General features: G+C 38.6%; 1 protein-coding gene across 2 annotated transcripts in view; it reads right to left on the bottom strand.

Annotated features, from left to right (window-relative positions):
* Window positions 1-1,224: 1,224 nt before the first annotated feature.
* Window positions 1,225-26,963, bottom strand: part of GALNT1 (polypeptide N-acetylgalactosaminyltransferase 1) — a 71,236-nt gene continuing 45,497 nt past the window's right edge. For both annotated transcript variants that reach the window (XM_020804927.3, XM_073003950.2), the window contains 9 exons: window positions 22,064-22,230; window positions 19,757-19,964; window positions 18,028-18,198; window positions 16,976-17,093; window positions 15,868-16,048; window positions 12,849-12,988; window positions 11,291-11,389; window positions 6,975-7,109; window positions 1,225-4,665 (listed from right to left, as the gene is read on the bottom strand). In XM_020804927.3, coding sequence (XP_020660586.1) covers window positions 4,519-4,665; window positions 6,975-7,109; window positions 11,291-11,389; window positions 12,849-12,988; window positions 15,868-16,048; window positions 16,976-17,093; window positions 18,028-18,198; window positions 19,757-19,964; window positions 22,064-22,230 — 1,366 coding nt within the window. In that variant the 3' untranslated portion in view covers window positions 1,225-4,518. The remainder of the gene's footprint in view (window positions 4,666-6,974; window positions 7,110-11,290; window positions 11,390-12,848; window positions 12,989-15,867; window positions 16,049-16,975; window positions 17,094-18,027; window positions 18,199-19,756; window positions 19,965-22,063; window positions 22,231-26,963) is intronic.

The raw sequence follows: 26,963 nt of genomic DNA, 5'->3' as shown, positions 1-26,963 counted from the left end.
GCCTTTTAGCAGCTTAATTAGGACAACTGGACATATCTTCAGTTCTATCATAGTTATATCCGAATGCTAGTTATATGCAATGCTTTCTGTATCAGGTTCCCTCTGAAAAGTTTCAAATGTTACAAAATGAAGCTGCCCAGATATTAATGGGATCTAGCATATCAGAATATGTAACTCAATGACGAATTTTGCACCAGTTGTATTAGTGACCAATCCATTTTTAGCCTAATTATGTTAATTAATCCCTTTAAATTGTTAAATCAAGAGTAGAGAATGGGTCTCAGATGTTGCTGGACTTTAACTCCCATCATCTATGACTCTTGGCTAGAAGACCAGAAGTTATCCATATTTTGTGCACATGGTTTGCATCCAAGTCATTTTAAGGACTGTCTTCTCCCATACAAATCTGCCCATTTATTATGGTGTTCCATCAATGCGCAGCATAATTATCTCACTTATTTTACCAATATGATTCATTAAGACAGCAGGAATAAGAAGCAGGATCTTCTCGGCAATGGCTCCATGGTTGTGAAATCCCATACTACTGACCCAGACATGCCTCTGTGCAAACATCCAAGAGGTCTTCCTAAGACAAGCATGCATTAAAGAAAACTCAACATAAACAAAAGCAGGAAAAGGAGAGCTGGTGTCTTGCTGTATATATTTTCATCCTAATGAGCTTGGCTGGTTAAAGCATGGTTTAAGAAATGTATAAGTCCAGAATCAATCAAGATATAGCAGTGTTTTAGAAAAAAAACCTTCAATACTCTATTACGATTTCCAGTTAGGAACATATTAAAGCATATTAAAGATAGTACTGATATTTGTGGTTTATGGAATATATAGTATAAATCATGGGCAGGCAGAGTGCAACCTGCAAGCTACATGCAGCCACCAAAAGTTCCCCAAGAGCATCCCTTCTTAAAATTATCCAAAAAAAAAAATTGTCCAAAATTGTGATTTCACTTTTCTCTGCACATCCCATCCCAATAATATTTTTAAAATTCGTACTGTTCATCTGGGCACTTCCTGTTTGCTTTTGAAAAAGAAAGAGCCATACATGGCCATTTTCAAGCTGTGTGCAGCCCATGGAGAGGGCTGGGCCACAAATTTGGCTGCCAAGTTCCCCAGTCCCCCTCATTAAAAAAAATCTATATCCCTTCATTTATCCATGACTTGAATACTTTCTGATCCCAGTTTTAATAAAGACAGCTTTCTCAGCAATTTTCAAGACTTGGGTTATTATTTCTTCAAGGACTAGATTCAATATGGTCAAAGTAAGATCATAGGGCAACTACAATTTCCAACAATTACAACAACTGTTAACATATTTTCTAATAAGACAGGGACAATTAATAATAGAACTGGATTTGAACAGGGAAACATGTTTGAATACATTCCAATTTAAGAGGAGACCCTTCAAATGTCATCACATCTTATTACATATTAAGGAAGACAGCTTGGATTATATGAACAAATAGGCAGCCAACTTGTAAAGTATTACCTTATGAAATAATGATCTTATAATTTGACAAATGTAAATAAATGAATAATTCCTATTTATGTGAAACTGCTCTACAGCATTAGTGCAATGGTACCAACTTTCAGTTATATTGTTGAAATTGAAAAGATATAACTGAAATTGAAAAGATGTAAGTGCAAATTAAAAGGTATGTTCATTTTGGTGGTTCTACGTTAAAGCTAAAAAATATTGCACCTGATAGAAAACGCTTGATTACAAATCCCAATATGTTTTATTAAGACTTCCAAAACCAAATGTGGACAATGTGTTAGGAAAAGTGATCCAAAAGATAAATAAATCTGATTCAATTGATTATAGCTGTCCGGATTTTGCACGCCAAATACTGCTTGTATTTGCTTTGACTTCTAAGAGTGAAATGATGATATGGGAGCTGAACTTGGTAAACCAGCTGGAGCACAGTGGATTTTTATCGTGCTGGTTCATGATAAAAAAAGTGCATAGTTTCAAGACTGAATATGTTTCAACTTGACTGCAAGAAAAGTAGGATGGTTAGCAATCTTTTCCCCTTTATGGTAAAGTTATAATTGTGACTGTTTTCAAGTATAAACATGTTCCATTTTCTGTTCATTTGTGCATTCTGAAATAATTTTAAAATTCAAAATAATTTTAAAATAGACAGATAACTGTGTTCTGTATTCAAGTTATTTTTAGTAAAATGGTGAACTGCACAGTTAAGAGAAGAATTTCAAGCTTGGAATAAAAACAGAGAGAAAAAAAAGATAACATAGGCACCAGTCCTTAGCTTCTTTCTACCTTACTCAGCCAGCCTGGCTATTAACCTAAAAACACCAGTTTGCTTCAGGACTATTAAGTATATGGATAAATTGGTCAGGTTTGTAAGTAAACATATAAAAGAATGGAATACAAGTGTAACCTATCAGAGAAGATGTATTTGGCAGTGGCTAGAATGTTTGTTTAGATGTGGCAGACCTGACTGGGAAGGTCACAGGGAGGCCTTTGACAAACCCCCATCTTTCAACCTAATTTATGCTTCCATGATTGTTAGAATGAATGGACGTAAATACAGCAATTGAGCCACAGCATTCTATATTAGCTCCAGATTATCTGACACATCACTTCTTCAGCACCATGATCCTTCTTGCTTTTTAAATATAAGCTTAATAAACAGTTTAGTACACGTTTAATTTTTACTACTAGAATCACTCTGTATTTGAAAATAGCATTTTCTTCTCTGAGGGTATAACAAATTAAAAATTCCACACCTGAAGGCACATAGCAGATATGAACTTCAACTCAGACAAACATCAAAGAAAAACTCTACAACAATAATCAAAGTTCCCTTAAAATACAGTTTGAATTAAGCTACCATTTAACTGAAATCATTACTAGTACATCCAATTCACATCTATAGACAATGATTAGTAGTAGAGCTGCAAACAGTCCACTGCTCATATGATGATAGGAATATCAACTGTATATTGGTGAGTCCGGTTCACCATTTTGTGCGGAAAGCATAGATTTGGAACTCTCCTATAAAATGCTACACATCATGGGGTCCTAAGACAATGGCTGATCAAATAAAGCCAACTCGAAAGAGACAGAATTGCACATCCTTTCTCTACACATATATTAATAATTTGCTTTACAGGAAAATGACATTGATATACTTCAAAATTATTCTGCCTACCAAAATCTTTGTTCCTTTCTTTAAAAAGGAGATCCATTTGTATGTTAGAAACCATAATATTCTTTTTCTTCTTCTTCAACACTATGTTTCTTCATAGATATCATTAAATAAGGCTATTCAATCTGAAGTGCTAAACTAATATGATATTCATAAGGCCTTTGGCTATATCAATTTTTAAGAGGCCAGTTTTAACATTTTCCTTAGATTTTATTAGAAAAAGGCAGAGCAACATTACAATTCAGAAATCTATGAATTTCAAATATGGAATGGAAATATTTCCAGGAAACATTCAGATGCCAACTACCTATTACCTGAATAAGTCATATCTTCAGGCTCTGACGACTGGAAAGAAAGATTTATTGCTGTGAAAACCAAATCCATAGTACAGTAGTAAGAGACGTGGCCATTAAGCATAATCAGTCAAGTTAACAAATGTAAAATGCACTAACAAATCATTAAGATAGGTGATGAAAGGTCAGAAGCTGGCTGATCCAGGTTCAATTAAAAGAGCAAATCACAAGGAATGAAGATGCTAAGCTCCAGTTTTCCAGATAATTAGAAAAGATGAAGTTAACAGTTGCAACAGCCCCAAAGCCAAAATAGTTTACCTCCCCAAAAAGTGAGCTGATATTCAGAGGCCCAATTTTATTTATGCTCAGATTTGGTTCTGCCTAAAATAAATTTAGACCCATTAGGGGAGGAGAAATATATATATATATATTAATGGATTACCACACAATTGTACAGAGAGTTGGTATCTCACTTGGTTATTTTTCCCATGGAGGTAAAAAAAATCTACATATAAATTTGTTATTTAGTATTACAAATTTTAGTTTTTAATAACTCTGATCTCTTGACTTTGAACCCTGTTTTACATATTTCTTGCTTCAATGATTTTTCTCTTGATACTGAATCATCTCTATATCTGTATCTACTTTTGATACTTTGGTTAATGTTAAACCTTATGAAAAAAATCTTAGAGGAATCTTTATTATAGCACCTTCAGGCAAGGTTGCTAATGTAAAAGCAAATTAGATTGTGCCACTCTCCAGGGAGCATACATCCTTGATTATATTTCCACTGACCAAGTGTTCTATAAAACGATTCTCTGGAGAAATACCTTGTAAACATCAGTGCGTACAGGCTCACAAGTACTCATGTAGTTAGTTCCACATATTTAACGCAAGGATGGCTGACTCATCACTCTTGACATTTCAGAACAGTCTGTTCCAGTGGCCAAGAAACCTTGCAGCCTTTGCTTGCTAGGTAAGACCATAGCAAATGTACTTGCTGAGGTAGTCCAATCAGTTCTCTTCTTAGAAACCTTTCAGAATATTTCCGGAAGGGTGACATTACGAAGAAGCCACTGTTGAGAGCGGCTGCCATTGCAGTCTTTGATGCTGGGTACCTGGCTGTCTTCTTCAGTGGCTTTATCCAGGCACTGATTACTGTTCACATGCAGCAGGGTTAATTTCTTCAGCAAAAGGGTGGGGAGGAAAAGAAAGATTTTTCTTTAACAAAAATTAAAAGCCTATAAAACAAGCAAATGTATACAACTCTGTTTCCTTCAAATACAACAGCTGTCAGGAAAGCATGTATCTTGACCACACAACAAAGGACTAGGAACATTTGCCTTTCATTTTTGATAAAAGGTGGGATGCATCTGTGGTTTATAATGATCAAGGCCAAAGAGGGAGTGGCAATCTTTTTTCTCATTGCTGTTACAGCAGGAAAACAGTAGGTCCAAGGTATGTATTAGGATGATCAGGAGTTTTTGTTGTGTGGTGGATAGAGGGTTAGAACCAAGAAAGAGAAGTTCAAGCTGCCAATGATCTATGGAACAGTCACTCTCCATCAGCCTGATGTATGTTAGAGGGTTGTTGTGGAGATAAAAGAAGGTGGTTGGCAACGAAGTGCACTGCCTTAAGCTTCATGGAATAAATGATTACAAATATAACTAGCTAATAAATAAATAAGGTTCTTAACATTAGACAAAATTCTTAAGTTCTGAACACATAGCACAGTTGTTCAGAAATGCAAAATAATGTAAAGCATGCACCTCCTTTGTGGAATTCTGTGGAAACTAGAAGGATGTTTAGCTGTTCAGAATTTCCAGACCATGCAAGTAACTAATTACAAGTACAGCGGTACCTCGTCTTAAGAACTTAATCCGTATTGGGACTGTGTCCTTAAGTCGAAGCACCATTTTCCAGTGGAATACATTGAAAACCATTTAATCCGTATCTGCTGTTTTTCTTTCTTAAGTCGAGACGCTGTTCTTAAGTAGAAGCATTCGTTCCCATAGGAACGAATGCAAAGCCGGTCAATCCGTCTCTACCACTAGGGGGATATTTTTTTGGTTTTTTAAAAAAATCTTCTTTTGACCTCAGGTGAACTAAGGTCAAAAAAGGGCAGGAAATGGTTTTTTTTTTTCTTAAGTCGAGGCTCCGTTCTCAAGTCAAAGCAACTTTTTGTGAACAGAGCCGTTCTTAACTCGAATCATTCATATGGAAGGATGTTCTCAAGTTGAGGTACCACTGTAAGTCACTTGAAATCAATTCTTTGTTCAATATATAACTACTGCAAGTTAAGACATAACTAAGTCACCTCACAACTGTAACCCACTGAGGATAAACTCACTTCTTTTCCAGTATACCTTTGATCTCTGAAGTTACTTCATAGTTATGGATGTGTGATATCATTAAATGATAGAGGAAGAATATAAAATTTAATTATTTTTGCATGCTGCTTTGGGTTCCCACTATGGAAGGTAGCATAAAAATTAAATGAGGAAGGAAGAGTGGTTCAAGTGCTGGCTCATGCATGCTGTGCTTCATGTTGCAGCACTCAAAGGGATTTTGAGGAAATAACTAAAATAAGTATAAAATTACTATTTTAGCTAATTTTAAGAATCAGGGAAAGAGTTTTTAAACATCTAACTATAACTGTCTAACCACTTTGAGACAAGGAACTATCATAACACCTATTTATTGTAAATAACTTTGTAAGCTTTGAACAGCGCACAACTCATCTTCTAAGACAGAATTTCATTAACATTCAGCAGATATCTACAAATATTCAGGGAAGTACAGGTATGCCACCTTTATAGCATCTGTATCCAACATGTCCTTCTTGCAATTGTGGCACATCGTATGAAGAACTCACCAAGAAAATGTACTCTAAGGATCACTTTCTACAAGACATTTTAGATTTTGCTTACTGCCACATACAAAACACAAAGACAGTATAGTATGTCAATTATGATATAAACATTATGTTACATGTATACATCACAGTGTTATGTTGTCAGGTCAGGAGGGGGAATCAAGCCCCTATTCCTTATCTTAAAGGATACAACTGTAGTTTATACACAGCTGTATCTTGTGTAAGTCATGGAATAGGAAGAAAGTATCTTTAGGCTCAGCTAACCTTTTTGACACTGGGGTGGGATGGAGTCCATGTGCAGGGGATGGGGCATCCCCACGCTCGCTCATCTGTGCAAAGGGGCAGGGGCGTGCGCACACATTCATGCACATGCACAAAGGGACTGTGCAGGTGGGCGTGCGGGGGGAGTGCATGTGGGGGTGGGTGGGAGATCTGTCTCTGCAGCCTGCTCCGGCCAAGGCCATGGACTGGCACCCGGCCAAGGACCGGGGATTGGGGACCCCTGATTTACAAGACATGTTGTACTTTCTTATTGCCAGTCCTCAGAATATAGTACATGGGGAGAGGGAGAGCTGCATTCACTGAACTTTCTTGGATTTCTGTCATGAGAAGACTTACCACGGGATCATATTCCCAAAGCTGATTGCCTTTTAAGTGGTGGCACTTGAGCATTGTGACAGGACCATTAAGCTTAGAGACATCTAAGCACAAATCATCCGTTCGGATTTCCTTGTTGGCTGTGTATGAGAAAACCTTGACAGAAAAACAGTATTCAGTTATTGAAACAACGATTACCCCATCATGATAATTAAATCTGAATATTAACCTTATTCTTAACAAATATTCAGTCAACAGACCAATAAATTATTTGAAGAGAACGATTTCCTAAAATGATGGTGCATTGAACATTTGGGTAATTCTGTAGTGGGGAAGAGCTACTGCAGAACTATCTTTGCACTAAAGCTGCTGTGTTTTTCCAAGCTTTGCTTGCTGTGTTGTTACTTCATGTGTGGACAGTATTACTTGATAGCACGGAATATGAAAGCAATGTGCAATAACTGCACACCATGTTCCTTGCTACCTGACAAAATAATTTCTAAAGAATAGCTGTAAAGAATTGCAAACTCCTTATTTATTAAGATGAACAAAAATGAGAAAGGAGGTTGTTGGCAAATACACTTACTTATTTTTGTACATCACTACTAGCCTCAGAGATGACAGAAAGGTTATAAAAATAAAAACCATAATAACAATCTACTACTTAGTACAGTGGTGCCTCGCTTAACGATTACCTTGTTAAACGATGAATCTGCTTCACGATGAGTTTTTTGCGATCACAAAACAATGTTTTAATGGGAAAAATTTGCTTAACGATAATGGGTTCCCTGCTTTGGGAACCGATTTTTCGCTTAACGATTGTTTTAAAACAGCTGATCAAAATGGTCACCCGCTGGGCAAAATGGCTCCCCGCTGTTTTTAGGATGGATTTTTCGCTGTACAGGCACCGGAAAATGGCCGCCCAATGGAGGATCTTCGCTGGACGATTAGGTATTTAGCCCACTGGAACACATTGAACCGGTTTTCAATGTGTTTCAATGGGCTTTTTCCCCCGCTTGATGATGATTTCGCTCTACAGCGATTTCGCTGGAATGGATTAACATCATCAAGTGAGGCACCACTGTATTTATATAGCACTTTCTGCCCCAACATCATATGCTCCACATTTTAATATCAGCCACTATTACTATATACACACTTCACTCAATGGCAAGAATGAGCAGATTCCATAGTCTGCAGGCCAATTCTCTCATCATAGGTTTTCACTATGTACCACATATACTGTACCTGAAAACAGAAATGTCTGTAAGTCAATTTCCATTTTCTTAAAACCCAAGAGGTTATAGGTGGGAGGTAGTGGTAGTGGTGGGATGTTTTAAGGAAAATCTCTTTCCAATGAAAAATTCTGGTGATTTTGGGAGCTGCTCCATCTTGCCCTGATCCTGTGTTGCATTTGAAGTTGGCAATGTTCTTTAGGATATTGCTAGAACAGTGATGGTGTGCCAGTCTAGTGCACCAGCTTGACCATCATTTTGTTAATAACACAAGGGGTAGATGACTTGATGCCCCTGGAAACGTGTGTGATTCACACCTCAATACTAGAAAATTCCCCAGCTAAAGCATAAGCTGGAATATTCACCCAAGGCTGCAGCTGAGGAGATGGAAGAAAATGAGTGGGTAGCAAAGCTATGCACAAACTGCAGTAGGTGCCTGGCTCTATGATTTTCACCTGACTCACACTTGCCTCCCACTAAGAAGGATGCAACACAGACAAAGTTTTGTTATCTCTGACCAGAGATCAGAGGTAAGAGGTAGAATCCTTTGATACTCTCTTCCTAACTGGGAAGATAAGCAAAATGGATGGGAGGAGTAGCAGCATTGGGGGAATGAGGCAGGAGATCCTTGGAAGCTTTGGTGGCCAGATTGGGGCTGCACATAAGAATTATAAGGAATTCACTTGTGCGTTCAACCATGACAGACTGTTGCTTACATTACTAGCTGGCAGCATGGGTTTAAATACTGGGATATGTGAAGTCTCTTCTCTTGCAACACCACTATTACTACCACTGATTTTGAGATATGGTCATTCTAGCAGTATTTCTTAGAACCACTTTTGCTTCTAAACATTGTTACCAGCAATGTAATACATCAAATCAGGTATTGAAAATAATCTGCTTCATACATTTTTAAGAGGCCACAAAATCATAGCATCTTGACTATGTGAGGCTCAGTAAAGTACCAGTTCTATGCATGATTCTATTATTATATGCATACATGTGTACATATAAACACAAAGAGACAAACATATTTCAATGTTTAATGTCCACAAAGCATCACAAATATTAAAATGTCTTTCACCAGGCTCGGTGATGGAAATCTCGATGAGATAGTGAATTAATATATAATATATTTTTCTTATTTATCATGTTGCAATTTAGAACAAGTAACTGGATCTCTCACATCATTCAGTCTTATTGTAATGGCATACAAAAACATCCATTTTACTAGGCGAAAAGAGGAAGTAGAAAGAAAGCACCTTCTTAGTGCTTAACCTCAGCCACTGATGGCAGCAATAAACAAGCTGGGAGTGGGTGGGGTTAAAAGGAAGATTCCTTTTGTGACACAGCATAGCTCAGATACTTTGTGAAGCAATAAACAGCTGGAATAATGTGAGGTATCTTTGCTGGTCTCAGGCACTTCGTATTGATTTCAGCCTGAAAAGACCAAGGAAGGTGTAGGTGAATGGAAAAGGGAAGTTCATAATAGAGGAGATATGCGAGTTAAGGTTTGAACAGCACACTCGACTGTCTGTTATTCTGTATGGTCCCTGTGAAAATGTTTTTAGGAGGGAAGATCCAACCTGAAATTTCTAGGCAACTGAAATCGAGCTGTACAAACTGGATATATTTTAGTTAAGATGCAACTAGAATAGGCCCACTGAATCCATGGAGATTCAGTGAGTGAACTCCTCCATAGGTTTCACTGATTCAATGGGCCTACTCTAGTTGTAGCGTATGCTCAGCAACAGGAGTCAGGCACTGAAATTAAGAACTTCATGGATTAACAAAATTGGTACATTCCCTACCATCCACTAGCAAGATGCTCTGGCTCCTAGTGCCTCTTCAGAATGCATGAAATTTATTGCTTTTTAAAACTTGCTTTAATAGATTTTAATTAATAGGTACATCACTAACCACAGTGGTACTAGGAAAAAAACAAACATCACACCTCAAATCACTAGTAAGAGTAATTAGAGAAGACTGCTTCTACCCAATATTTCATTGTTTAAAACCATCCTGCCAGCTTCTGATATAAGCATCAAACAAACATTGGTCGTGTTACAGCAAGATATTTGAAGGAACATACACCCAATAAGACAATACAGCATCACAACAAGAATTAATGAATCTATATTATATATTACGGGGATGAGGAGTTAAGAACAATGTAAGGTTTATTTTATGCTACCCATTGAGTTCTTGGCTAAGCTCACATTTTGAACTTGGGACTTCCAGCTCATAGCTCAAACATTCATACCTAGAACTGCCCTAATGCTTCATGAGAATCAATTTTCAATATAAAATAATACACTCTTGAAGGATGAAAAAGTTGTTCTCTGAACATCACATCTGTTCAAGACCAAGTCATCAAAGCAATTTTTTTGTCTCAACATTTATCCCAGGCAAATGATTCTGTAGCATATAATTAGAGAAGAAGCAGCACTTTTCACTGAGGGATAGCATTTGTTAATCTACTCTTGTCTAGTTCCCCAGTAGTCAAACCTACTCTCTGCCACTGTACACTGAAGAATGTATTTTTAAAAAAGAAAAAAACTCACCACTGTGAGGCTATGGTTAAGGCAGGTGTATCATTTCTGCACCTCATAATAGTAGTTATCTGAAATAATTTCACCATATTGCTCTGCTTTCCATAAGTGATCTACCCACCACTGCCCTAAACCAGGAATTAATAGGATTACGTTTCTTCTAGGGAGGACAATCTTGCACTCTCAGAACAGTTAAATTAAGATTGTCCTAGCCAATGTCAACAAAAATAAAGGGTATTCTACAAAGGAAGACTAGTAAAGCAATCAAATGCACACATCTACTTAAAGGATTATCCCTACTGAGTTCTATGAGGATTATTTCCAGGTAACTGTGTCGATGCAGCCTCAAGTTAGAAATAAAACAGCATCATTACTTAATTCAAGAGTGTTGTCTAAAAAGAAAAAGGAAGTCTACCCAAATACCCTTTTGGAAACTTAACTAATAACACCAAGCATAGGAAAACCACTCCATTAATTATTATGCTAAAATGTTTTAAACACCTTTGAGATCATCGGAATTCTAGTGCAAAGAGTTTAAAAATATTGTTACCTGATTACCACCCATTCCATGACAGTTGAAAATTCCAACTTTTTCATTTTCTTTTCTTGCCATGTTATCCAGACACTGATTAGTTTCCACATTTCTTATCTTGAAACAAAACAAAAATATCATTCACCATACTCTGCACATTCAAAGCAGGTAGACACCATCTGGATATTATAAGCAGAGGCCATTTGCACTAACGAGAATCTGTTTAGCTAGCCTGTTCACATCTCCCTACGGGGAGGTATAAGGAGCACTTCTCAGAGTCATGGTTTCTGCAGGTTTCTCCTTTATTCCCTTTACAGCATCCAAAGCAGGGAAGTAGGGAGACAGGGCAAGAACTGCAGAAGGGGAAGTACGGGAAAGGAAAATCCTAACAGACCTATAGTAGGCAAATTAACTAAACATATGTCAAGGTTAAGAACAATTAGTGAAGGCAGGTATGAAAAGCCTGAACTGAGCTGAACAAAATACAGGCTCAATCAATTGTCTGGGCTGATCCATTCAGTGTCTCCTTAACATGAGCTAATGCCTACTGCCACCATTATTTACTATTTACATCAACCTTAGAAAGAAGGTCACATAAGCAGGCAGTTCTGGGCACATATATCTACTGTAGGATTCTGTTCTTCTTCTCAATTTATAATTACCAAAGAAGATTATACCAGGTTTTAAGGCCACAAACAAAAACAAAAACAAAAAAACACCCTGCAAAAGATTGAGATACCAGCAGAGCCTCTAGAAATATACATTTTTTAAAAAATTATGCCTGAATATACACAGAAACAAAATAAACACCAGCAGAACATCCGCATATATTTGGATGTGGTGCTAATTAGATAGATGGACAAGGAATGAAGTCCCATAGCTTATGTTCAACTAACAAAGGTGGTGTTCTCCCTGGAAGTCACTCACCTCAGATTATGGAAGTACTAGAATCACTGCTCTGAAAATTATCTTCAGAGAAGATCTGGGAAGACACTAAATAAGACCTCCACAGACCTCTGTCCTAGATACTTTATGACTACATAGAACAGAGACTTGGGTGTCATCAGGGCATTGGTCATGCTATTTAAACAAAGGCCTCCCCTGCTAGGCATGGTCTACCAGGCTTTCCTGGGGCGTAGACGGGGCCTACCGGGGGAAGCCCTCCCCTGGTAGGCCCAGTGTACCCTGGGAAAGCCGGTGGCAGCGGACCACCTCCGAGATGCCTCTCATGGAAGCGGAGAAGCCCTGGAAGGCATCCAGAGGCACAATCGCCGGCCTACAGACCAGAAGGGGGAGGTAGGGAAAGCGGCAAATTTGAATTTGGCACTTCCCCGCCTCCCCCTTCTGTCCATAGGTCGATTCTCTGGCCACAAGTGAAATTTTGCGGCCAAAGAAGTCCGTAACTCAAAAAGTCCGCAAGTGGAGCCCTGCGTAAGTCGAGGGTCTACTGCACACTGAGCATAAGCTTTGTTCATGGAAAATCACAGGTGTTAAAAGATGCCACATTCACCATTATGCTAGAGCCATATAAGAAACTCCTATAAACCTGAAATTGTATAGTATTTAAAATCTTTACCTCTCCCAAAGAGAAATAGTGACGTGGTATTTGGGAATCAGGATACACATTCTCCAGGTACCAAGAAAATGGCTTGCACTGCAGTTTGTGTCTTAGTGCAAGTCGTGAGGATATGTCTCCATAATCTACTTTTGTAACCCCTGCAGAAAATGGTATATTACTGTTAGGTCCAGAGCTTTAAAATAACACACATTTAGTTAATACATTTATTTACAAAAATTATACTGCTTTGGAAAAGCCATCTTTACACACAAATCTGATGAAAGGTTTTGAAGTATATTATTATACACTGTAATTTCCACCATACATTTTACTACAAAGAGCCTTACAGTAGGTATGTAAATGTGGTTCGTCAGTAGATATGGGTATATATACATTTATATCTTTTTTTTAAAAACTAGTTGTGTCTAATTCTGTGTTCTAATGTATCACATTTCTTACCTGTGGAGCTGTTACTATGGTAATAGCTTGAAATTCCAAGAATATTCTGGCCAAACAGGGTATAATTTATGTAATTTATGTATTTATGTAACGGATTATTGCCGTTAAGCGAGGCACCACTGTACCCAAATACCAAATCCTATATTAAAGCAAGCGCCTATGTCTCGCTCTGAAAAACAGCTACTCTGAGAAGTTTCTCGGAGTGGCAAGTCTTGTTTCTCTGCAAGTCAAAGAGAGTCAAAGACCATTCAAAAGCTGCTCGAAAGAAAGTTACATGACAGCCATGAGTCATGTGATTCCTATCCCCACTTTACACACATCATTTATGAAAGGCACCACAAGCAGAAATTACCAGCCAATCATAAATTCCAGACTGGTTAGTAGAGTAAATGGCAATTCTTCAAATCCTAGCGCCTGAGCCATTTAGGGTTTTGTATAGATTGTAGCTTGAACTAGATCTAATAGGTTATCAGCAGCCAGTATAGAGATTTGAAACTGATCATGACCTTTAAAGCTTAGGTCCAGGATATCTACCAGACTATTTATCAGCTGAGGAACCTTCTCTTAGTCCCTGCGCTTTTACAAACAAGTCCAGTGAGGAATCAAGAGAAGGCTTTTTCTGTGGCTGCTCCCAGATTATGGAACACCCTCAGCAAGTTCAGCTGTTTCCTTCCACTGACTATTGAAAACCTACCTCTCTAGAGAGGCTTTTGGGGAGCCAACAGACACTTGAGGTGAAGTCTTTCAAATTCTGTTCTAGAGTCTTTATTTTATAATTTTAAATATTTGTATGTTATTGTTTCAAATTTCAAGGGAGGGAAGAAGTCTCTCTGTCTGCATCCTTATCCAGACAAAAAAAACAAACAAAATGAAAAATGAAAACACAGTGGCACCTTAAAGATTCATTTCACTCTAATATTTCTGAGAAAGTTGATTTATTCATAAAAGCTCACCGAAGTTAGTCTTTAAGATGCCATTATATTTTTATTTATTTATTTTATGTTTCAGATATGCTTTCCTAGACTAACTTCTTTGAGCACTCACCAGAACGTAACTTTCACCACTACATGGAGATACATATTTAGAACCATTATGCCTTAAGAAGGGGACTTTAACCCACTAAAGCTCACACTAAATTAAATCTGTTAGCTTTTTAAATACCACAAATTTTTGTGTCCTCCCCAACATCCTTTTATTTTTGTCAACATGCTGAGACAGACTAATATTGCTACTTCTCTGGACAAAGAATGAGACACATAAATGGTAATGCAACTACACATGTGCATGTACACACAGCTATTTTCTCTTTGGAAAGGAGAATATAGGAAGGTATCCCTTACATATTGGGTTGCTTTAAAAGCAAATTAATGGACACATTATGTAACCAGTGTTGCAAATCAGTCATAATTAAACATAGGGGATGACGCTGTATATTCTCAAAGATCTGCTTGCCTAGGAAACACAAGTATGTGCGCACACTTCCTGATTCTGCCTTGTCAGATTTGTGCATGATCATGTCAGCGAACTTGGAATTCATGGCATCAAGAAATGATAGAAAATTTCTCTAACATCCAATACAGTTTCTGGAAGAGATTGTACAAGAAATACTAAAGAGGATTCTCCATTATTCCAGCTGAATGATAAACTTTATTTTCATCGTGTAACTTGTTTGGAATCTTCTTAACTCTAGGCAACAGGCCTAGCAATGTCTACAAAAAACAGTACTGAACAGAAGATGACCACTCATTCGCCAGAGCACAACTCCAATACTTGATTCATGTTCTCTCTGGGTTGAGCCACACCCTCAACTCTTCAATTTAATTTCTATTTCAGTGAAACTGAAAACTTTAGTGCATGTTTTGCACCATTTGAAAAGCATTTTAAAGAGCAAGTCAAACCAGAGAAAATTCATGAACCATGACCGAGTATTTATTTATTGTATTTACTAAATAGGTCTACTTACAGCTCAGCCTGTAATTAAGACAACAGCACCACAAACTACAACCGTGGGAGATGCTGAATATTGTCTCATGATGTAAATGACAAACTTAGTAAGCTGCTATCTCTAAACAGTGAACCTGATAATCAATTCCCCTAAGCTGGCAGAAACTGCTTCAAGTACATTTGTCAGTAAGAATCCAGGTAAGTTTGAGTCCAAACCAGAATTCAAACTTGTCAAACATATAAAGTGAAACTGTTCCATGTCTTTTATCAACCTAGATTGTCCCATTTCAATTACTGATTGCACACTTCAAATGTGTTAATAAATGAAAGTAAGTTAGTGTACAAAAATAATAATAATCTAGAGCTCACATACAGTATTCAAATGTATTCTTTTAATGGACAGGTTCTATGTACCATTACCAAACACACATGTATGAACACACACTCATGCACACACCCCAGTATGGAGGGGTCTTAACACACTGATAAAGCTATTTGTACAGCCTCAGGCAATGAGCTGGCACAAATCTTCTGTTTCAGACATCAGTGATGTGCTGCTAGCAATTGGTGAGATTAAATAAGGCCCAAATCCAGTTTTTTTTAAAGCATTTTATGATGGAGATACCTTCCTCACCTGGAGAAATTATGTAGAAGAAATTTTTGAACTCATCCATCCAAACTTCTGCAAGCCGTCTATTATTTTTATTGATAATCTGTCCTGTGCCTCCTGGGAAAGTATAAGGAGTGGCTTTTCGAAAAACGTGTCCAACATGTGAACATGTCACAATTTCCAAAGTTCCCCCACACTGCCAAATCTGAAAATGTCAAACCATTTAAAAATACATGTATATCATTCAAAGAATAGTGTGGCACAGCTCCTGGTAAGTATGCGAACTACAACTGCCAGTATAAAAAGCATCCATCAGAATTTATATTAATTAAATTATACATATGCTTCATATATGGGTACTGCCCTGCATCCCATACGTGCAGAGGAACTCTCTCCAAGTGTCCCCAAGGCTAACTGAATCCTGGCAAACTAGCCAGACAATTGATCTGATGCAAGCACACTGCATGCAAGAAAGAAGATGGAACATTTCCTGATATTATGTAAACAGAGACTGGGGCTATACACAAAAAGTTGCAGCTTAGAATATGTAAACTGCCTGTGGCTACTAGATCATTGATGTCAGAGACAATAAAATAGGCATTATGTCATCAGCGTCAATTGTTATTGCTCTCCCTTACCTACAAAGGAATTGTACTATTTATAAACTTTTTCATTTGCCCTCAGGTTATATTACAGAGATACTGGCCAAAATCTTGCTGCTTAGCTTAGTAAATCATATTATACAGTTTCCCTGAAAATAAGACCTAACCTGAATATAAGCCCCAGTATGATTTCTCAGGATGCTTGTAATATAAGCCCTACCCCAAAAATAAGCCCTAGTTAAGTGAAACCCTGCCCTCCACCATTGTGCAGCAACCAGAAGATGACATGACTGTAAAATAAAACATCCCCTGAAAATAAGCCCTAATGCGTTTTTTGGAGCAAAAATTAATATAAGACCCTATTTTATTTTTGGGGAAACACGGATAGTAGGCCTATTGAAACAGTGAGGGTTTAGTGAATCAACTCTTCCTTAAGTTCCATTGATTCAAATGGGCTTGTTCTAATTGCTTCTTAATAAGTTAAAGTAAGTTGAGGTTGGAATAGAAAAAAAAAAAGAAAGGCTACTTACCCTGAATGAAATCTCCAGGTTTTCTCCTCCCCATATATCCATTCCAGCATCATATGTCCCAATTTCTTGAAAATAGTCTCTATCTATAGAAAACAGGCCTCCTGCCATTGTAGGTGTCCTGAAATAAGGTAAACAAATGTTGCATCCAGCATTGATGGTTTTCACTCCCTTCTATAAACTGAACTAAACTGGAGTGAGTACCAAAAGAAATGGAATCAAAACCAGGCCAGTGTGGATGAAGATGAAGGTATCAGCATGCAGTGCTGAACCCAGAGGTTTGCAGGTATGTCACAATACACTGCAAAATTCTGTTGCCACTATTTCTTGAATCCCTCTAAAACTTCAGCTTACTGACAATACAAGTAAAGAAATGTTTTAATTCCTCTCATAACAAGTATAACTCTCTCCAGTCCCAAATTGTTGTTGTTTAGTCGTTTAGTCATGTCCGACTCTTCGTGACCCCATGGACCAGAGCACGCCAGGCCCTCCCGTCTCCCACTGCCTCCCAGATAGCATCTTAAAAAGCAGAGATATCACCTTGCCAACAAAAGTCAGAATAGTCAAAGCTACGGTTTTCCCTGTAGTGATGTACGGAAGTGAGAGCTGGACCATAAAGAAAGCTGACCACCGAAGAATTGATGCTTTTGAATTGTGGTGCTGGAGGAGGCTCTTGAGAGTCCCCTGGACTGCAAGGAGAACAAACCTATCCATTCTAAAGGAAATCAAGCCTGAGTGCTCACTGGAAGGACAGATCCTGAAGCTGAGGCTCCAATAATTTGGCCATCTCATGAGAAGAGAAGACTCCCTGGAAAAGACCTTGATGTTGGGAAAGTGTGAAGGCAGGAGGAGAAGGGGATGACAGAGGATGAGATGGTTGGACAGTGTCATCGAAGCAACCAACATGAATTTAACCCAACTCTGGGAGGCAGTGGAAGACAGGAGGGCCTGGTGTGCTCTGGTCCAGGGGGTCACGAAGAGTCGGACACGACTAAATGACTAAACAACAACAAGCCCCATGGTTTTTTGAAATAATGACAACTTTCTCCCCTTACCTCACTGGAAGGGTTCTGTCACCTTTTCTTCGGTCCATTTCTCTCTGAGGAACAGGATACCACCGGAAATTCAACTTCCAGTTGAATCCACCATATGTCATATCAGAGCCTGCCATATATTCAAATGTATCATCACTAATTACATCAATGATAGGACAAACCACTGTTCTCCTAAAGGAAAAAAAAAAGGAACACAACATTACAAGAGAATGAATTCCATTGTTCAATAAAGGAGCAGTCAGTGATATGCAGCTAATAATACCACATAAAAACCTCAATAACAATGGAATCCTATACCTACTTTACGAACATGTCCCATTAGACACCATGGGATTTACACCAGTGTATGTACATTATTTGACTGGGACAAAAGAGGACTGGTGAACTGTATTGGCACAAAGGAGGACTGAATGCATGATTGTCCCTTTGAATTCTATTGGTATTCCCATAAAATTTAATAATGTGTACTTACTGACAAGGTGCCCGAATGTAACTGAACTGCATAACTGGGCAAGTAAGCAAGCAACCAACTGACATGTATCCCAAACATTTCCTCAATAAGACACATCATTGTGCACACACAAATAGGATTCTTGCCAGTATCAGACTGGGTCAGATATAAATGCCATAAACTATTCTTTTTCCCATCTAGTGCTCTATGATGGTGAAAAAATGATGCCTATTTGTGGGTTCTAAACAAGTAACAAACATATCATCCATTACCAGTGTGCTTCAGAATCTCTCTCCTACATGTTCTTCATAAATGAATTTGTAAACCAGATTGTGCCTACAGTATAGCCTACAGCATTGAGGAGCTTCATCTCTAACATTCCAAGATAGCACATATTTTGAAAAATACTTAAATAGGCACAAATGAGCCAGTAAACTATGAACTATGAAGTCCCATTGGCTCTAGCTATCACAATGAAATTTAGTGTTAAGTAACCTTGGTAGAACATATTCAGTTTGTTCTACAGATGAACTATTTAGAAAAATGTATAAGAGAAGATCGATTTGGAAATTTGCAAACCATTGTTTATTTCATTTTATGGAACCACATATGGTTTGCATACTATATAGTTGCTTTTGAGGTCCATTTTTTTCAGACAGTACTTCCCTCTGATTCACTAGTCTGCATACAAATTCTGAAAGTGTTCTAACTTTTGCTTTTTACACATTTCACACAGAAACATGGGGTAATGGCAACATGCAATATTAGAGCTCAATATTCAGAGCTTACCTAGCTAAACAAGCTATTTCTTTCCAAAGCAAGAGGAGCCCTATCCCTTACAGACAAAAGGTCACAAGTTTAATCCCTTGCTCTTTCATCTAGCCTAGGGAAAGACTCTTACCAACAATGCTGGAAAGCCTCTGATACCCAAGGCAGACAATATTGTATTAAAAGGACCGAAGATGTGACTTGGAAGAAGGTAGCTTCCTTTTGCTTTAAGAGAACATATCACTTGATTTTCAGGCATGTTGGAAGGTGAAGACACAGCAATATTAAGCAGGTAAGGCAGTATGTCTGAGATTTCCCAGTTATACACCCACAGCAAAATTGAAAACAGCCACATTTTATTAATCTTTAACAATTTTTTTCTGTATTATATTTCCCAAGTCTGTAAATAAGAGTATACCTATTGCTTCCAAGGATTCCACTATGCTTTATAAAAACAGTTTAGCTGAATTAGTAAATATTAACCTTTAAGAGGTTTTATAAAATAACCACCTGTCAGCTTTTATGCGTGCTAACAGAGGCTCGAGCCATCCTACTGTGCATTCACAATGAGCATCTAAAAAGGTGATGACTTGGCCTTTGGAGGCAGCAGCTCCTTTCAATCTGGCTCTAATTAGTCCAGAACGTTGCTCCATTCGAATCACATGAACTGGTACTGGTAACTTTTTCACATAGTTCTCCAAGAGTCTCTTCAAAAAGTCTGAAAAATATGGACAAAAGACAGTTTAAATACTTTTTTCATGGGCGGTGTAGTGGTAAACAACAACAACATGCTGTACACTGAATTATAAGTTGTGTGACTGTTTCCAGAGCTTTCTAGGTATAGAGTACTCTGAAGTGGTTAGAATCATACAATGATTTGAGTTGGAAGAGGCCATTGAGTCCAACCTCCTACTTAGTGCAGGAATACAAATCAAAGCAGATCTGGAAGATGGTTGTCTAATTTTATCTTGAATGCCTCTAGCATTGGTGTGCTCACCACCTCCTGAGGTCATTGGTTCCACTGCTGTATTGCTGTAACAGTTAGGTTTTCCTGATATTCAGCTGAAATCTGGCTTCCTGTCACTTGAGCCCATTATTTTGCGTCCTGCACTGTGAAATGATCGAGAACCGAACCCGCCTCTCCTCTCTATGACAATCTTTCAAATATTTGAAAAGTGCTATTCTGTCTCCCCAGTCTTCTTTTCTCAAGGCTAAACATGTCCAGTTATTTCAGTCTTTCCCCACAGGGTTTGGTTTCCAATCCTCTAATCATCCTTGCTGCCCTCCTCTGAACTTGTTCCAGGTTGTCTGCATCCTTGTTCGTATGCTGGATAGAGGAGAACTAGTACTTATGGGATTTGGATACTATACAGAAACATCGCACTGTTCCAATATCCTTTGCACTTGCAAAGTATCCTCCATCTTGTAACTGTGCCAAGTATCCTCCATCTTGTAAATGTGCATTTGGGTTTTTTCTCCTAACTGTAGAACTTTACACTTATCACTGTTATATTGGTTTAGTATTCTTTTCTTCTGGAAGCACTGTGGTACTGTGGAGCTTACCCAAGGCTTTTCCCAGTAGGCATGGTGGGGAACTGAACTCCCAACTCTGATTCCACAGCCAGGTGTATAACTCACTGAGTTTTCCAGCCAGCTCCATCTTTGTGCACACACAATAAATATAATCTTATCTCGTACAGTGGTTTCTATCTAAACAAGCTTTCAACCAGAGCAGCCAGAGACAGTCAACCAATGTAATCATACAAGTAACTTTGGACTTTTGCTGCTTTAGGTGACACATCTTCCCCTGCAAGAGAAATTGGACAAATTTCTCTTGGATAAAATTATGTGTCAATCATGAAAGCAGTTTAAAAAAAAAAATTAGTACCTTATTGACAGAGACTAGGTAAAGGTAAAGGTTTCCCTTGACATTTTTTTTAGTCCAGTAGTGTTTGACTCTAGGGGGCGGTGCTCATCCTGTTTTTCAAGCTGTAGAGCCAGCGTTTGTCCAAAGACTTTTTCCGTTGTCACGTGGGCAGCGTGACTAGAAACGGAACGTCATTTTACCTTCCCACTGTGGTGGTACGTATTTATCTACTCACATTTGCATGCTTTAGAACTGCTAGGTTGGCGAGAAGCTGGGACAAAGCAACGGGAGCTCATTCCGTTGCGTGGATTTGAACTTACGACTGCTGGTCTTCTGACCCTGCAGCACAAGCTTCTGCGGTTTAGCCCGCAGCGCCACCACATCCCCCAATGACAGACACTACTTTCCCTTATTTGTTTGTTTGTTTGTTTGTTTGATTTATACCCCGCCTATCAGGTCTACTCGACCACTCTAGGCGGCTCATGTCAGATCTTAAGATTGTCCAGGGAGGCCCTTTTCTTGATCGCATCAGTTTTACAAGTACATTTGATAAAAAACAAACAAAGAGTTACGCTACCAAAAGGTGGCATGAAAGTGCAATAACTCAATAAACAGAATTATTGGTGTGCACAAAAAAGGAAATAGGTATATAAAGCTGCTACCATGTGGTACAGCCATACAAGAGCCTAAAGGTCAAAAACACATAAAAGTAATCAAAATTCAAACCAATTTAAAGGATGCTCGTTTCTAAAGAAATCTATTTTTGTTTCTGGTACCTAAATCGTAAACACATCTCTTGCACAGTGCCAACTGTGCCTCTTCTACACATAAATATTACCTGCAGAACAAATGGTCTTTACATGAAACAGCCCTATAGATATGATAATGAAAGCTTAAATGCGTGTAGTATAAACAAATGGAATCTGATGCAATGATTGCCAAATTCTTACCTCTTTCACTAGCATCATCTACAAGAATAATTTCTTCCAGCATGTGTCGTGGTGATCGGTTTATAACACTATGAACAGTTCTCAAGAGAGTACTCCAAGCTTCATTGTGAAAGACAATGACAACACTTGTTGTAGGAAGGTTATCTGGATATACTTTTGTCTTACACCTAAGAACATACAAATGAAGTAAACCTGTAATAAATGCATTTACACCACATTTGAATGCAGCTTAATATACATGTTGACAGTGTGCAATATAGTAAGAATTCTTATGACTTTTTTCCCAGCATCATAAATGGCTGGGGAAATACTGACTTAATTTTATTAGCAATGTGAAGACATCCTGTAGCAAATGTGGGAATGTATGCATGTGCTGTGTATTCTGTCAGGTAATAAATGCAAGTTTGCAAAGATTCACAATTGTGTTGAACTGGCTTGTTTCACATGAATTTGGCTAAAAAGCACAATGTTTATTTTCTGTTGATGTAGAAAGTACACTTTGCTCCTATATCTATCTGCAATGAACTTATTTCACATACATATTCAGAATCATTTTGCACCTATTACTACTAATTAAAAAATCAAACTATGTGGACCAAGGAATATATATAGAACAAAATACAAACCAATATAATCAGGGTCCAAAAACCAGTCTCTGCATGGCCATTATGGGTAATTAAGGTTACTGAAGTATCTTCTGTTCTGACAATTAATAAAGTCTACCCTGGTGGCACAATTTGTGTCTGGGTCCACCTGGCTAGCCCACTATAGTCTCCTCTTAAGTTTTTACAACTATCTTATCTAGTTGGTCCCCAAGAATTTCCCCTTTTTGGATGAGGCAATACCTAGATTGACTTTGGACTCGTGATCTACATTCTGTTTTTAAAACAAGTATGTCTGCATGTTGCTACATCTGCTGTGGCCACCCTAAATTTGATCTGGAGAATATCAAAGCTGCCATGGAACATGGGTTGGAGCAGGCTAGATCAGACAAATAGGGATGCTAAGAAGTCCCATATGCCATTTGGTGCAATCCTTGTATCCAAATGGCATACAGACTTTGTATCCAAATGGCTTACCTTATTTGTCCACTTTTTAGAATTGCATGTACATTTTTTAAGTATATGTGTATTACAAGTGATACTTAAGAGAAAATCTCTTAAAATTCAGATCTAGAGCCTGCCACAGCCTAATACACAAACATACTTATTTCCCTTATTTTAAAGGACTGCTCAAGAAATTGCCACAATGGTAGATTTGGCTACAGGCAAGTTTGTCAACTGTCCCTTTAAAACAAGGGAAATAATTTAATTTTTTTAATTGCTGCACATTTTCACTACACTAATAGAAGCTAACATACATTTTATTTATTTGTTTGTTTATTACATTTCTAGTCCGCCCATCTAGTCATATAGACTACTCTTTCATTTTCATTTCCTCTGCTCCTCCACCAAGGAAGTGTTTATTTGGCCAATATTCTGAAGTGGCTCTATTTAGCGACTTCAAGATATTGCCAAACCTAACAAGGGAGACCTTTGGTTTGTCCCCACCAATTACATGCTGGAAATGAACCAAAAGAGAGCAATCTTACTCACACCAAAAAACCAGAACCTCTCTGACAGGAGCCACAAAGGTATGAGTAGGACTGCTCCAGGAGTGGCTGGTTCATTTCAGCAAAGATGCCATCTGTTCGCTGTCTTTAGGAAAAAAAAAACAATCTGTCCCTGCAGTCAACCAAACACGGGGCTAAATGCTCACATAGTCAGCCTCTCAGTTAGCTGATTCAGGCCTTATGAGAGGTCTTGTTCTCTGAGATTTTTAAAATTAGCTCTCTAGCATAGAGGACTGGGGCTCTGGTCCTTAAAGTTGTGTAGGCTGATACTCTTACAAGCAGTAATGAGGCTTTGTGTACCCCCTTCTAAAGGTTTACTCATTCCTCTTGTTGTCAAGGATCTTGCGGATAACACCTATCTCTGTGAATCTGACATCTTGGATTAAAAAAAAGGGCAACCTCCTGGATCTGGGGATTTTGTTAGGCTTACAACCCATACCCTATTAGAGCTGTCATGCATGGAAGAAAACTGACAGCAACTTGCAATCAGGCCCTCTGGGATCACACAGGAGTGTTAGAAAATCCTGCCCAGGAAAGAGCCAAATTGTGGTGAACCCATCTGTGAGGGGGAAGATCTTCATCTGACTGATGTAGAAATTCTGGGCCATTTCAGTTTTCCATGTATAAAAAGACACTTTTTCCTTAAATAATTTGAGAAAAAAATGAGGGTCGTTTTATACATGGAAGGCAGCTCTTTACCACGGCCTTCTGCGAAGGTGCAGGGCTTAGAAAAAAGGAAGGGGAGGCGTTTCTTCCTTTTTGCTAAGCTCCATGCCTTCTCAAAAGGCAAGGAAAAGTGGCAGTCACTTTGATAGCCGCTTTCCTTGCCTTTTGCCAAGGAACGGGTCTTAGCAAAAAGGGAGCCCTTTGAAGCCTGCTTTTTCTAATTTGGGGTTAGAAAAGAGGGGTCGTCTTATACATTGGATCATCTTATAAACCGAAAAAATGGCATATCCTGAGTAACTGAATGTGAGCCAAGTATCTTCATAAATGCACACACAAAGTTAGAACATTAAACCTAGCAAAAGTCAGGGACTTAGAGATGGGCATGAACCTTGGTTCCCTTCCTCCACCTCCCTGGCCAATGACCCACTCACAAGTCTGAATGTGCTCCTTTTCTTCTTCTCTTTAGCTGGAAGAGCACGGGTTTGCGTGTCCTATCTCATTGGACTGAGAGATCAGCCAAGGAGGTGGGACAGGGAAGCCCATGCTCATGCTGGAGACTGGCTGGACACCAAAGAGGAAAAGAACAAGAGCGTGCATCGGCCGGTAAATGGAGGATGCAGCTGGGGAGGTGGGGGAAGGAAACATGCGGCAAACCTCCAAACCAAGCTTCATGCTCATCTCTAATTTGAATCTTTAAGCCACACTACTGTCTCCACGATGCTCTGTGGGAACCATGTATACTTCTTCCCTGTCTTGGGGGTTTATCTGTACAGTAGAAATGCAGAGCTAAATGAAGAATGATTCTGTTCTGTCAGCACTATGGCTGCCTGGTTAATGTTGGTCTGGAACAGAAGTTAGTTCAGACTGTACCCTGTTTCCCCCAAAATAAAACCTAACCTGAAAATAAGCCTATTATGGTTTTTCAGGATGCTCGTAGTACAAGCTTTACCACAAAATTAAGCCCTAGTTAAGTGAAACCCCGCCCTCCACTATTGTGCAGCAACCAGAAGATGACATGACTGTGAAATAAAACATCTCCTGAAAATAAGCCCTAATGTGTTTTTTGGAGAAAAATTAATAGAAGACCCTGTCTTATTTTCGGGGAAACATAGTACTTGGTTCAGATTTCTGTCCTGGCAGCTTCTGTAGAGCCCTTGGGTACTTCTCAAGATGGTCTGGGACCTATGCTTATTCCCTGCTTTTTTCTGCTTATGGTGGGTGAACAAGAGTTCTGAAGGATCTGTATGTCTTGCTCTACATCTCATACAAAGACTTACCAAACCATTTACAAAAGTCCTCAAGAGAAGCATGGTATCAGCAGATTGAAATTATTTATTGTACAGTCATAGAGCCAAACAGAATAACTTTTAAATATGCTTCTAGGACAAGCATATTTTAAAAAGGCACAATGTATAGAACGATTATCAATTAAGATATATATTTATTTATTAAATTTATACTCCACCCATCTAAACCAAAGTCTACTCTGGGGGGCTAACAATAAGAGAGAATAAAAACAATATAATAAAATAAAAAACAACAGTAGTACTATAGTTTAAGATGGGAAAAAATATTGAAGTGATGACAGGAGGGGAAGCCTGCCTAAAGAGCCAGGTCTTAAGTTTTATCTTAAAAACACCCAGCAAGGGAGCCAGACAGATCTCTGGGGGCAGACTGTTCCAAAGGTGAGGGGCCACTGCTGAGAAGGTCCGGTTTCTTGTTCTTTCTCTCTGGGCCCCCCTCAGTGATAGGCCCCTCAGCCACCCTTCCAGACTAGAATGAGTGATTCGGGTAGATCTAAGTGGGAGGAGGAGTTCCGCTAGATATCAAGGTCCTAAACCGTTTAGGGCTTTATATGTCATCATTAACACTTTGAAATCAATGTGGAAACGAACAGGCAGCCAATGCAAGGCAGCCAGAGTGGGGGGGGATATGTTGATGTTTTCTCACCCCAGTAAGAAGTCTGGCCACTGCATTCTGCATCATTTGAAGCTTCCGCATCAATCTCAAAGGTAGGCCCACGTAGAGTGTGTTACAGTAGTTTAATCTCAAGACTACAAGTGCATGGACCAGAGTGGTGAGTGCACCAACATCAAGATAGGGATACAGCTGGGCAATCTGCCACAGATGGAAATAGGCAGAGCAGACCACTGTCACCACCTAGGTTTTCATGGTGAGCACCACATCCAGATGGACCCCCAAGCTGCGAACCTCACTTTTCACAGTGAGAGATAATCTAGATACACAGTGTTTCTCACAAAAAAGTACAATACAACACCCTAGGTAACATGGAACGTATAAATTAATATCTCATATAAAAACAGAAACTCAATGGCATAACCATGATTCCTATATAGCAGTGGTTCCCAACATTTTTGAAGTCGTTAGCCCCTTTTATAATAACCAAGTAACCTCCAACAGACACACCTGCCACGTTTGCATAAAAAAGCATTTTTAATGGAATAAAGTTTGAGAGAGATGACCGATTGTGAGCGCTTTGGTCAGCCCTAATGTGAGAAACGATACATTTACTCCAGAAACAAAATTACTCAGTTACAAGATGTTGTCAGAATTAAGCTGCTTTGATCCATTTGAGTTGGTTAATCATGATGTTGAGGTTAA

Source organism: Pogona vitticeps, chromosome 6, assembly GCF_051106095.1.
Source record: "Pogona vitticeps strain Pit_001003342236 chromosome 6, PviZW2.1, whole genome shotgun sequence".
Classification (NCBI taxonomy): Eukaryota; Metazoa; Chordata; class Lepidosauria; order Squamata; family Agamidae; genus Pogona; species Pogona vitticeps.
Note: the sequence above shows the minus strand (reverse complement) of the source record. Positions and strands in the feature narration are given on the sequence as shown.